Source organism: Periplaneta americana, chromosome 2, assembly GCF_040183065.1.
Source record: "Periplaneta americana isolate PAMFEO1 chromosome 2, P.americana_PAMFEO1_priV1, whole genome shotgun sequence".
Taxonomy (NCBI): domain Eukaryota; kingdom Metazoa; phylum Arthropoda; class Insecta; order Blattodea; family Blattidae; genus Periplaneta; species Periplaneta americana.
The window spans coordinates 101,550,212-101,563,217 of record NC_091118.1 but is presented as its reverse complement, the minus strand read 5'-3'; the positions used below and the strand labels follow the sequence as shown (position 1 = coordinate 101,563,217).

General features: G+C 36.7%; 1 protein-coding gene across 5 annotated transcripts in view; it reads right to left on the bottom strand.

Annotated features, from left to right (window-relative positions):
• barr (non-SMC condensin I complex subunit H) overlaps positions 1-13,006 on the bottom strand; it is a 152,569-nt gene that overhangs the window by 34,111 nt on the left and 105,452 nt on the right. For all 5 annotated transcript variants that reach the window (XM_069818218.1, XM_069818222.1, XM_069818221.1 and 2 more), the window contains 2 exons: positions 7,358-7,478; positions 4,954-5,097 (listed from right to left, as the gene is read on the bottom strand). In XM_069818218.1, the coding sequence (XP_069674319.1) occupies positions 4,954-5,097; positions 7,358-7,478 (265 nt within the window). The remainder of the gene's footprint in view (positions 1-4,953; positions 5,098-7,357; positions 7,479-13,006) is intronic.

The following is a 13,006-nucleotide window of genomic DNA, read 5'->3' as shown; positions in this document are numbered from 1 at the left end:
CACCACGACATAACTTGTCCTCAGGTTGCAGATAGAGGAGACGGCCTCCAGATATGGAGGGTAGCTGGGAATATATTGAATAAGCAGTCGTGGACAGCCGATAAGGGATGGTCCTCCAGCTTGGGGGTTGGGCGAAGGGCTAACAACCCATCACCGTAAAAACAGCTTGTTACGAAACCTTACAATAAGCCTTGGAATGGGACTGATCCTCTGGCACGACCACAGCAAAGGAATAAGATTATGAGATTTGGTATGTGGAACGTAACTAGTCTTTATAGAACAGGAGGGGTAACATTAGTAGCAAAAGAACTAGCTAGATATAGAATAGACTTCGTGGTAGTACAAGAGGTTAGGTTAGATGGGAATGGCATATCACAAATAGGAGATTACTTGTTGTATTATGGGGAAGGAAACAACAATTACCAATTAGGAACAGAATTCTTTGTTCATAAAAGAATAAAATCAGCAGTAAAAAAGGTCGAATTTATCAGTGACAGGTTATCATATTTAGTACTTAAGGGTAGATGGTGCGATATCAGTTATAAATGCTCACGCCCTTACAGAAGAGATAGACGACCATATAAAGGATAGCTTCTATGAGGAATTGGAACATACTTTTGATCAGTTATCTAGATATCACATGAAAATTTTATTGGGGGATTTCAATGCTAAAGTAGGACAGGAGGATATTTTTAAATCAACTATTGGAAAAGAGAGCCTACACGTAACTAGTAATGACAATGGAGTTAGGTTAGTCAACTTTGCGACATCAAAAAATTTAATTGTCAAAAGTACAACATTCCCCCATAAGGATATACATAAATATACTTGAACTTCTCCAGATGGATTGACACACAATCAAACAGATCACATCTTGATAGATAAACAGAGACATACTAGTATAGTAGACATTCGAACTTTCTGACCATTATTTTGTAATTGGAGAATTAAGAGAAAGACTATCAGTAGCCAAGTGAGTAGAGCAACAAGTTAATATTAGTAAATTCAATATTCTGAAATTAAAGGACAAAAAAAATTAAACAACTTTATCAGGTCGAAGTTTCGAATAGGTTTGCCACTTTAGCAAGTTCTGACGAAGTTGAGAAAGAGCTAGATGTTAATAGTGTGTGGGAAAATATCAGCGATAGTATCAAAATTGCAGCTGAGCAGACCATAGGTTACTATGAAACTAGAAATCGTGGTTTGATGAAGATTGTTGCATGATAGTAGAAAGAAGGAAACAGGCAAAATTGAAATTCTTACAGGATCCAGTTGAGGAAGACAGGAAGCAAGTCGTACACTTAGGAATAAAAAGAGAGGTTACTTGAAGGAAAAATTGAATGAGGTAGAAACAAATAGTAAGAATAAAAATATTCGAGATTTATATAAGGGTATAAAGGAATTTAAGAATGGATATCAGGCAAGGGTAAATGTGATCAAGGATGAGAATGGTGACTTGCTTGCAGGCTCTCATTCAATCCTGAACAGATGGAAAAACTATTTCGGGCAACTAGTAAATGTACATAGGCCAAACAGAAATGATCGGGACGAAATTCAAATACAAACTGCTGAGCCATTTATACCCAAACCCACACTTTCAGAAATCGAAATTGCTATAGAAAATCTGAAAAAGTATAAGTCTCCAGGTATCGATCAAATCCCAGCAGAATTAATACAAGAGGGTGGGAGCGCATTATCTAGCAAAATTTATAAACTTGTACTTGCTATTTGGGAAAAGGAAATTGTACCAGAACAATGAAGGAGTCCATAATTATACCTATTTTTAAGAAGGGGAACAAGACTAACTGTGGTAACTTTCGAGGAATATCACTTTTGTTGACGTCATACAAAATTTTATCAAACATTCTTTAGAGAATGTATGACTTGAGGCTTTCCCGGGGTTTGATATAGAATAACTCTTCTCGGGTTCTCAGCCAGGTGAGTTGGAGATTAGCTTCCAAGCTTTCGACGGCTAGCTCTGCCATCTTCGTCCCTGAAGAAGATGGCAGAGCTAGCCGTCGAAAGCTTGGAAGCTAATCTCCAACTCACCTGGCTGAGAACCCGAGAAGAGTTATTCTATTCTTTAGAGAAGATTAACTCCGTACGTAGATGAAATTATTGGGGATCATCAGTGTGGGTTTAGGCGTAATAGATTGACTATTGATCAGATTTGTATCCGACAGATGTGGGAGAAAAAATGTGAGTATAAGGGTACAGCACATCAGTTATTCATAGATTTCAAAAAAGCATATGACTTGGTTAAGAGAGAAGTTTTATATAATATTCTTATTGAATTTGGTATTCCCAAGAAACTACTTCAATTAATTAAAATGTGTCTCAGTGAAACTTACAGCAGAGTCCGTATACGCCAGTTTCCATCTGATGCTTTTCCAATTCACTGTGGGCTAAAGCAAGGAGATGCACTATCACCTTTACTTTTTAACTTTGCTTTAGAATATGCCATTAGGAAAGTTCAGGTTCGTAAGTAAGTAAGAGGGTGCATTTGACAATACTTCTTATGAATTTATGATTCTATTCGCACACAAACATGGAGTCAATGACTCTCTTTGTAATTGGATAAACTCCATGCTCAAGTATAGAAATATATCAGCCAGCCTTCTTGGAGATACAAGAGAGATTGTCGCCACAAGAGGATGCCCACGGGGGGGGGGGGGAAATTATTTCCCCTCCTTTGGAGCCTCGTAGTGGATGGTCTACTCAACGATCTGGCCCAGGAGGGTTACTATATACAGGGCTATGCAGATGACATAGCACTCTTTGTCTTTGGGAAATTTCAGACTTAATGAATCGAGGACAGAGGAAAATTCACAACTGGTGTATACAGGAGAGAATTTTCTATCAATCCCAGCAAAACAGTTGTTCCATTCACCAACAGGAGGAATCTATAAGGACTAGGAAAACTCAGACTAGACAATTCTATCCTGGACTATTCCGAGTCAGTTAAATATCTAGGAATTACACTGGATAAGAAAGTGACCTGGAACGCTGACATAAATAATACTCTCTGTAGAGCCAGGTGGTCTCTTCTAACCATCAAGCGTACTATTGGAATAAGCCATTGGCTGTATGTAGCAATAGTTAGGTACCAGATTTCTTATAGCACCATCATCTGGAGGCACAAAACATTACAAACTACTATAGCAGGCAAGCTTACCAAACTACAGAGATTAACATGTCTGTGTACTACAGGGGCCTTCAAAAGTATACCAACCATTGCATTGGAGACTTTGTTAGGACGACTCCCACCCATGGGCATCTATCTACAATTGGAGGCTAGACTTACTGCCCATCGTCTAGTTCAAACAGGAAATTGGAGAAACAGCTGCTCAACAACTGGACATGCCTCCATTTTAAATTTCCTGAATATTCCAGTACTGAGTATGAGGTCTGACTTAATGAATACCCAATACTGTTTCTTCCATCCATTCCAGGCAACACTCAGATCTCAAGAAGACTGGACTGGAGGAATTACACCTAACATAGAACGTGACCAACTTGTCTGGTTCATGGATGGATCCCACATAGGAGAAGTTGAGCACAAACATCTATAGCCAATCTCACTATAAGCCTTGGGGAATACTGCACAGTTTTCCAGGTGGAAGTATTCGCCATTTTAAACTGCACACTCAGAGGACTTGAGAAGGATTACCATGGTAAACGAATTCTCATCCTCACAGATAGTCAAAGTGCTCTAAAAGCACTTTCTTCAGACCAGGTGAAATCAAAACTGGTAAGGAATTGCCTGAATGCTCTGTCTTCTCATAACAAGCTAGAGCTGCGGTGGGTACCAGGGCATCAAGGCATTCAGGGAAATGAATATGGAGATCAATTGGCCAAAAAGGGCATGAGATACCCTTTGTTGGACCTGAACCCATGGTTGGAATCAGTTTACTCACTGCCAAAACCTTGGTTAAGAATGGATTAAGGAAAGACACCGAATTAGGTGGCAATCCTATCCTGGACAAAAACTGGTCTTAGATTCAAACAACTCTCTCTCCTCATCTCTGCTCAAATTGGACAGAAGAGGAATGAGAAGCATAGCTGCATTAATTACTGGTCATGGTCACTACAGGAAACACCTATGCACAGTTGGACTCTATACAGAGGAACCCAACTGTCGAATGTGCGTACAGGAGGAAGAGACTGCCTCACATATCCTGTTTGACTGTCCATTCCTAGAAAGGAAAATATTTTCCCTTTCCCTAACAAGGGAAGATTTATGAATGGACACTAATGTTGGAGCCAAAATGCTGTTGCTAGTCCAAGGAACAGATTTTGAAAGACAATACTAGTGTCCATTCCAATGGGGATGCACAATAAACCTTTTAGGTTGATGTGCAGGAGGCCTTTAAGACGTCTTAAAGACATAACCTAACCTAACCTACACGCAATGACTGTCCAAGTCTGACAAGTGGCCTGGGTGGCATTTGTGAATTCGATTCTGACAAGTGGGCCATCCTACCTCAGCTCCTGATAGAGCCAGGACCTGTCTGCACAGGAATAGCCCTGATAACCCCCTGAGCTCAAAGCCCCAAGCCTTCCTACAGCAGCATCGGAAATCTGTACTACCCCCAACACTTCACACCAGCCTATTTTTACTATTGTGGACGACAGATGAAATGAGAGAGAGGTGGAGTGTGTTGCTGGAATGATAGAGGGAAACGGGAGTACTCTGAGAAACATCCTCTGCAACGTCTGCTTTGTCCACTACAAATTCGAACACAACCTGACTGGAAATCAAACCCAGTTTGCTTGGATGGAAGATCAGTGCCCTAACACTTCAGTCACAGACGCAACAAATGACTGTAGGAATTGCTAAGCTAGTGCTGCAGACACCTAAATTTTTGTATATAACACCATAATAGATAACATTAGCACAATCATAAAATAGTTTATTTACGGTAGATCATTACAACCATGCACAAAACATACCTTGTTTGGTGGAGCCACAAGATTGTCTCCTTGAAAAGCATCCAGGTGACCACTTCCTTCCAGTACAAAGCTGTTATGTACATCCTGTTGACTTGGTAACATGTCATCAACAGGTCCATCATCACCATCATCCAAATCATCATTCTGAGAAAAAAAGAAGTACAGTTTCACGAAAAATTCCATATCTAATTCTAATTAATTTATAGTGGTAGTTCCTAGTTAGGTTCTTGCACTCTTTGAAAGGCTTACTGCACTTGGACTTGGTTGCTTTCTCTATCTGTCCGAGGACTAATTATTATCTAATGCAACATATTCTCTGGAGGTCCAACTGAAACCATGGTCCACTTAAGGCATTTAATGACAAGCAAAGGAACTTGGTCGCAAAAAGAAGGTAATTATATGTAACAGTGCTTGTGTGACTCAGAATTCTTTTACATGTCCTGAATATACGATATAAAATTATAGTTTTACTTTAATTTAGTCATGCTAACAATTATTGTTAACTTTCAAAATTCATTGTTCTTGGCTGGATTTAGTAAATACTAGATCAGTGAGGCTGACTTAATTGTACATATCTTATTATCAGGGTCCAGATGTATATGCATTATAAAATAAAAATGACATCAACTATATTTGGGTAGGCATGATGTACATTATGGTTGAGAAAGCATGGCTTACAACTTTACGAAGTTTAAATCTTTCAGTCCTTATTTAGTAATGCCTAAAGGAGGCAAGCAGTCCCCTATTGAATTGGGTGCTGAACATGTTACATGTGCAAGTTCCTGTTAGAGCGGTTATCAAGAGACGCAGCACTTACATTTGTTTTTGTCTTCTTTAAAGGCTGTGATTGGATGTAACATGCACTGCTTCACACACTACACTACACTATATATATATATATATATATATATATATATATATATATATATATATATATATATATATAAATACACATACACACAGTGGCATATGCAGAATTTTGTCCTTAAAATTGTTTACAATTTATATTATCAGTATTTTAAATTTTGTGTATTATTATTATTATTATTATTACTATTATTTATTATTATTATTATCACCATCATCATTATCATCAGCTGAGTTTTCACAGGGGGATGTGAAACTAGTTCCAGGAAGAATGTTCGCGACAACATCGTCACACTGTGGCTGTGAAGAAACAATTGCCATTGTTTCAAAGAAGCCAGAACGATGTGAAATTTATATTTAAAATATGAACTGTCAAATACACAAAACATTAAACGAATTTTTCACAATAAAGTCAGAACTCAAACTAACGAATGGGTGAATACCCCTCTTAAAATCAACAAAAGCACAATATTTAACATCTGCACTGCAGAACAGTCATAACAATCTTTTCAATATGTATGTTTCACAAATTAAATGTGCTAAAATTCTTAAGTGATTAAAACATGAGTGAAGGATAACGAATATTTTTATAACAAGGTGGAACACGACAGGCCTCCTTATGCAGAGTGAACATCGGCAAGTATCGAACTTCGCCGTACTCGACAAACTTGAATCGAAGATACCGCCTGTAATGCACGACATTAGTTGGTACTAGGCAGGAGGTCTCTCTATAATGAAATAGCATTGTTATAATTCGGACGTGCCACAGCATCAAGCACCAGTAGTAGGACTCACGTCGGTGTAGATTTTGTTACTTTGACAGTGAAAAATTAGAGAAGGGAAAACGATTATGGATAAAAAATACTCAAATCTAAATATGCCGTTTTCTTTTTCAAAACGTACAAGAAGAGGTTCAAACCCAGTAATGCCCCTCCCCCTGTTTGTGTGTGTGTCTATATATATATATATATATATATATATATATATATATCTCAGACACACGAGGGGGTATTTTTATATATATACAAAGTAGCGATACTACTTTATAGTGCACATAAATTTGTACTAATCAGCTATTTCTGAAAGGATTCATTTAAGATGTCTGATGACTGTCACGTAAAATAAGTCCATTACCTGTGGATCTAAGTTTCTCAAAAGAGAACGTCACTGAGCAGGTATTAAAAAGTAAAAACATAATGGAGTTCATCTTGTTACTCTGAACTGTGCATCTCATTGATCTGAGCCATGCAGTCTGTCATTTATCTCACCTCATACTTCGCAGAGCATCTCATGACAATACAGTGAAGCAGTTCATCTGGACTGTCAGTCAGTCAGTGAAGACTGCACAGAAATGATAGATTTATAGTACAAAAGATGCATGCAGATTCTGAAAGTTGAAGTAGTTCTGGCCTTCCAATAAGAAACATAAGCAACTGGTCAGAGCTGAGAAAAGGGTGGTGTTGATACTCAGATAATTACTTAATAAATATTCATACGAAATATTTTATTTGAAAACCTGACAACAGGTAACACTTACAGCAACATTTGGACAATATTCCGAGGTGTCGTGATCATTTTCATAGTTGTAGTCTGCAGATTGATCGTCCTCATATGGTATAGAATGAACACCGATCACTCTGTATTTCGTCAATTCCAATCTGAAATGCAATATATGAAGTTGCAAATATTATCCTGCATATCTTCAACATAGTAACAATTGCAATATTCATTGCAGTAAAGAATTTTCTTTTAACATGCACATAAATTAACAGAAGAATTGAGCGGACTGCAGAATGCAATCAAAATTGTGGTTTCTGTGTTCACAGATATCTGAAAAATATTTTCTCTTCATCTTGAAATATAATAAAAAGTACTGCTAGGCATAAGAGAAAATAAGCATTACCTGTGAAAAACACATTCACAAAACAAGGATAAGTGAAGAAATTTTTAGTGCAAAAGATACATATACTTACTTACTTACAAATTGCTTTTAAGGAACCCACAGGTTCATTGCCGCCCTCACATAATTCAAGGCTTCAGGATTTATTTAAAATTACAAACACACTGCGTCAATTACATGACTTTGTGTGGGCCATTTTAATGTTTAAATAACGATTCACGGCTAAAGTGAGTAGCCCTATGTTTATGATGTTTCAAAATATTTATTTAATAACGACAATATTTCAAATACAAATCCATGGATGAGATTAGTGACAGAGAAATGGTATTTGACGAAATGAGTCTGAGAATTTGTTGAGGGATTATCTGATATTCGCCTTATAGTTGAGGAAAACCTCGGAAAACGCGCAACCAGCTTAGTAGATTTGAACTCCTGTCTGAGTGCAATCTCTGATCACGAATCCCACTTATTACCTCAAGACTATGCCAGAGACCTGCAAGTTATATTGTCAATGGTGTTGACAAAGACATTGAAAAGAAACGAGAACAATTTCAACATTCTGTTGAACAAGCAACAATATTTAAAGGAGGAAAACTCTAAAAGTAACATGAAAACTTATGTAATCTGAATGAATGAAAACTTACATAATCTGGCAATTCTAACAATTTTATATGGGTCACATAATTGAGCAGAAAAGAAGAATAAGTAGATGAGGAAATTAAGAAGAAAAAGAATGACAATTTAAGTACAACAAGAACATCAAGTATAAAATATTTTGGAAAAGATTAGTTTTGCAGCAACCCAGAAAACATGCTAATGGGCTGAATACCTGTTTCACAATATCAACTATAGTTTTTTTAAAGACCTAATTTTCATCTGCTTGAAGTCTCATTTACTTAAAGCTGATGTTCAGTGCAGCTTGTTTGCAGACTATATTTCAACTGTGTAGCGAAAACAAACCAATATTTACATGACAGTAACACAACTATTTATTTTGCAACTAATTACGAAACTCCTAAGCAGTGATGGAGCTCAATGATAAGATATTCCACACTTGTGTTCTGTTTTCCTACTGTAGTGTCATTATCTCTCAATACGGAGATTTTGGACTTACTTCCTTCTGATTTCTGAGGTAAGAGATAGTTTCCAAATTTATTAACAGCCATTCTGGGAATTCCAATGAAAAATTTTTTTTCAGAAATATTTGTTTATTATTAGTGTAAGACATAGATAGGGCTCTAAATTTAAATATTCTAATGTTTTATTTTCAAAAGGAAAGTATTTTACAAGTTTTTTGGGCATTGAATCTAAGTGGTCTTGGCTAAGTAATGGGACCTTTTGTTTCCCTAAAGTTTGCTGCACTTAATCAGAGAGATCAGCTGTTAATGTATGTTTTTAAGGAGCTCCAGGATCAAGGAACTTCTTACTCTGTACTATACTCTTTCTGCCATTTATTTTAAATAGATTCCAATTACTATTAACAATTAGCAATCTTTCAGGAGGTGCAGGGGTAGTGATGTGCATTCCATAACCTCTCCAACCCAAATCCCTTTACCTGCCCGTGGTGCATTCTGTTCTACAGAAAAGGCAATGGGGACTGAGTAACTGTTCCATCAGATGCAGAGAAAATGCTGTATCCTCAACCTGTTCAGAGGCTAAAGGTGGCAACCCCACCACTGGACTTGATTTCTCTTGGCTAGCAACCAACTGGAAGGACTAAACAATTGCTTTCAAGTCTCACTACAATTAAATGCTGGATGGAAAATTATGACGATAATCAGGCTATAAAAACGGACATGAGATGGAAAAAAGAAAATATATTTAGTTCTGCTACATGGGTTTTTTTTTTTATTTTAGTAGGTTATTTTACGACGCTTTATCAACAGCTTAGGTTATTTAGCGTCTGAATGAAATGAAGGTGATAATGCTGGTGAAATGAGTCCGGGGTCCAACACCGAAAGTTACCCAGCATTTGCTCATATTGGGTTGAGGGAAAACCCCGGAAAAAACCTCAACCAGGTAACTTGCCCCGACCGGGAATCGAACCCGGGCCACCTGGTTTCGCGGATAGACGCGCTAACCGTTACTCCACAGGTGTGGACTGCTACATGGAACGTACATTGTATTTTTCATAAGAAAGAACAGCTTGATGGTAACTTAATCAGAAAATACATTTTGGTACAATTACAGAAACAAAACGAAAATCAAAAGGTAGAAAGCAAAACACAGAATTATATACAAATTTATAGTGGAATCCCATCTAAGTCACACGCGCACAATCAGGAGTAGCTTTAACGATACATAAGTAATTTAAGAACAAAATAGTTGGGTCATTCCATATCAAATCAACAAGGCGCTCAACCTGACAGACTCAGATTTTTTTCAAATTTTGAGGGTTTGTTGTACCTGCCGCGCTAACTAAAACTGCCGAGTTTCATATGTCCTGTGCTTTTCGTTTTCTGTCAGTGGCGTTTCAAACATGAAGAAAAATCACATTTTTGTAAGCACGTTGCTTCAATTAAAATTATATATCTCAGCAACGTCTCCAGATAAATTTACAAAAATTGGGTGATACATTCTTAATATGTGATAGTTTTTATTGATTATATTGTTTTCTGTATGTATTCAATTACACTAAAAAACATGGTGAATCAATTTTCATATATTCATATTTAAAAATGCGGGGGTTCTATTTTAATGAAAAAAATATATAGTACGCCTCAATTAGTGATATAATGAACTGATAAGTTTCAACTTGGAATCATCATAGGTTACAAAGATAAAAATTATTATGTCACAGCAAGCGTAAGCTAACCGTATAAGTCGCGATAATTATGTCCCACACATTCGTTGTATTTAATTATATTTGATCATATTCTTGAATGTCGCTATGTAATATAACATTTAGTACATAATTCGAATTTTTTTAATTATTACCTGAAATAAATTATTGTCACAAGGATTTTGTTAAACCTGAAGTTCTGTAAGAAATGTTACCTTTCATTGCTGAGATGAAATAGCCTGATCATCTTTCCAGACAGGATGATGCGGTGTTTCAGCTGCATTTTGAAACTGCTTAGCAAGTATAATACCCATCCTAAACAGCAGGACTGTATGAAACTTGTGTTTCAGGCACTGCAGTGGATTTTGCAAATCGAAGAGCAAGCTTTTTTTTCCTCTTCAGTATAGCCTTTTTCAGTCACATAAACGGTATTAATGTTTGGGAGATGATCCCTTGTCCAGTCGTACAATTCCCTAGGTGTAGTTATTTGTTTATCGGATGGTCTCTGCAAACTAGCACAAGCCGCAAACCTTTTAAGTGTCCCACCTACAACGTCGCATGCTCTTTTGCCATGCGATATGCAAAAATAATGCAATTCTGTTGGAAATCCAAAATCTTCTTCATGTAATGTGAGGTTCAGGAAATTTTTTCCTATTTTTATACTGAGCAGAGAATCCATCGGAGAAATACATAATTTTTGTTGTGAATTACAGATGTTTGTTTTAATGACTCCATTAGATATTTTTGAAACAGATGTACAGCTGTAGTGTCATATTTCGGGCAGTGTGAAATTATTACCAGATTTTTAATAGAGACTGTATCGGATGACGATTCGTTATAATATATTACGGAAGTATGAATGGTTGTCTGCACATTAGTCCTATGATATGACTGAATTTCATCTTGGATTACGAAATAATAGTTTTCAGCGAAGTCGCATAACACAACAAGTAGGCATGGCTGTAGAAATGATTTCATATCACGTAGAAACTTACTTTGTTCAGATGATATAAATGAGTCAGTAAATCACCAAGTTTCTCCAAGAGACAGTCGAAAAATTTGTCTGTGGGTTTCATTATAGTCTCAAGCGTTGATTGGTTAGTCGTCATCCACTGCTTGTAGGTCACTGATTCACTGAAGTTTTACACGAAACATTTCTCTAAACCCTCTCTTATTTTGAATGTTTCAGGACATCCTGTACATTTCCTGAACAAGCAATTTATATGAGGAGGATTGCACACCATAGTAGGCAAGAAATGTTAAGTTGGAAGGTATAAAGAAAAATTTTCTTGAAATCCACGTAGACCTGAAACTTTAATAAATTGTTTCCGGCATAAGTTTTACATTCTAATAAGGACACAAACACAGACAGTATAGTCCACTAACTCCAGCTAGAATACAATTTATTTGGTCAGGGTTAGAATTTTTAAACACTGCATATAATTAATTTCTGCTCATGTGATTTACTCCCGGATTCTTTAATCGCAACAAATATTTCTTACCAGGCATCATTCTGCTTATCTCGTCAGAACAACAGAATTCTTTAACTTTACCAGCAACAGCCGCGAGCAAGGGTTTTCCAGGTTTCGGATTTGGTGAACACAAAATTCCTTTTCCCTTTGCCAGGACTTTGGCTTTCCGAATTGTGTATTCGAAAGCTGAAAGAAACTCTTTTTTATATTATTTACGCTCCAGCTTTTAGTTAGTAGTGTTAAAATGGTGATTTTCTCACTTTTACCTGAATTTTGAAAAATTTCCTGCAACTGAGACAAAATTTCAGAATCAGAAAGGTCCTGGTTCCTCGGCATCTTTAATATCGAAGAATTTGTCTTTTACAATATTTTCAAATTTCTGTCTCTTATATTTCTCTTGTTCTAGTCTTTCTTGTTTAATAAGAAACACACCTTGATCAAAAAGACTTGTATTTAATGAACTTACATTTGCTGTAGCGTCAACGTATTCTTCATTACTGGAGTCATTCTAAGGATTCTGCGTAATAGCATCATATTATATTTTTATTCCTTTGCGACACAAAGCGCACACATTTTGTTCCTGTTTTAAATCAGGAAATACATTAAGCATCCACGATATAACATTTCTTAAATTTTTCCTCTAATTACAATGCCCTGATTTCTCGAAGGAATTGCAGCAAACATAGGCCTATAACTTAAAACGCGACTCCATTACATCGCACAAAACTACCACATACTACGAAAACTAACGACACTGCACTTGAAACAGTTTGCACGTTTTGTATAAATTGAAGACTGTATAAACTGCCACTCATGACGGCCTGACAGATCGACGACGCAGCTTATCAGACAAGTACGAACTCGCGCGCATGCAGTGTTGGTGTAAGACGGGTTTAAATGCTACAAACCAATACATTGATATATTTTTTTTACTGGTATTCCTGAAACGTTTCCAAAATGAAATTTACAGCAAGGGGAGAATGCTCTTACCTCTATAACATATATTTTTCGCGAAATAATTTGTGCCCTGCA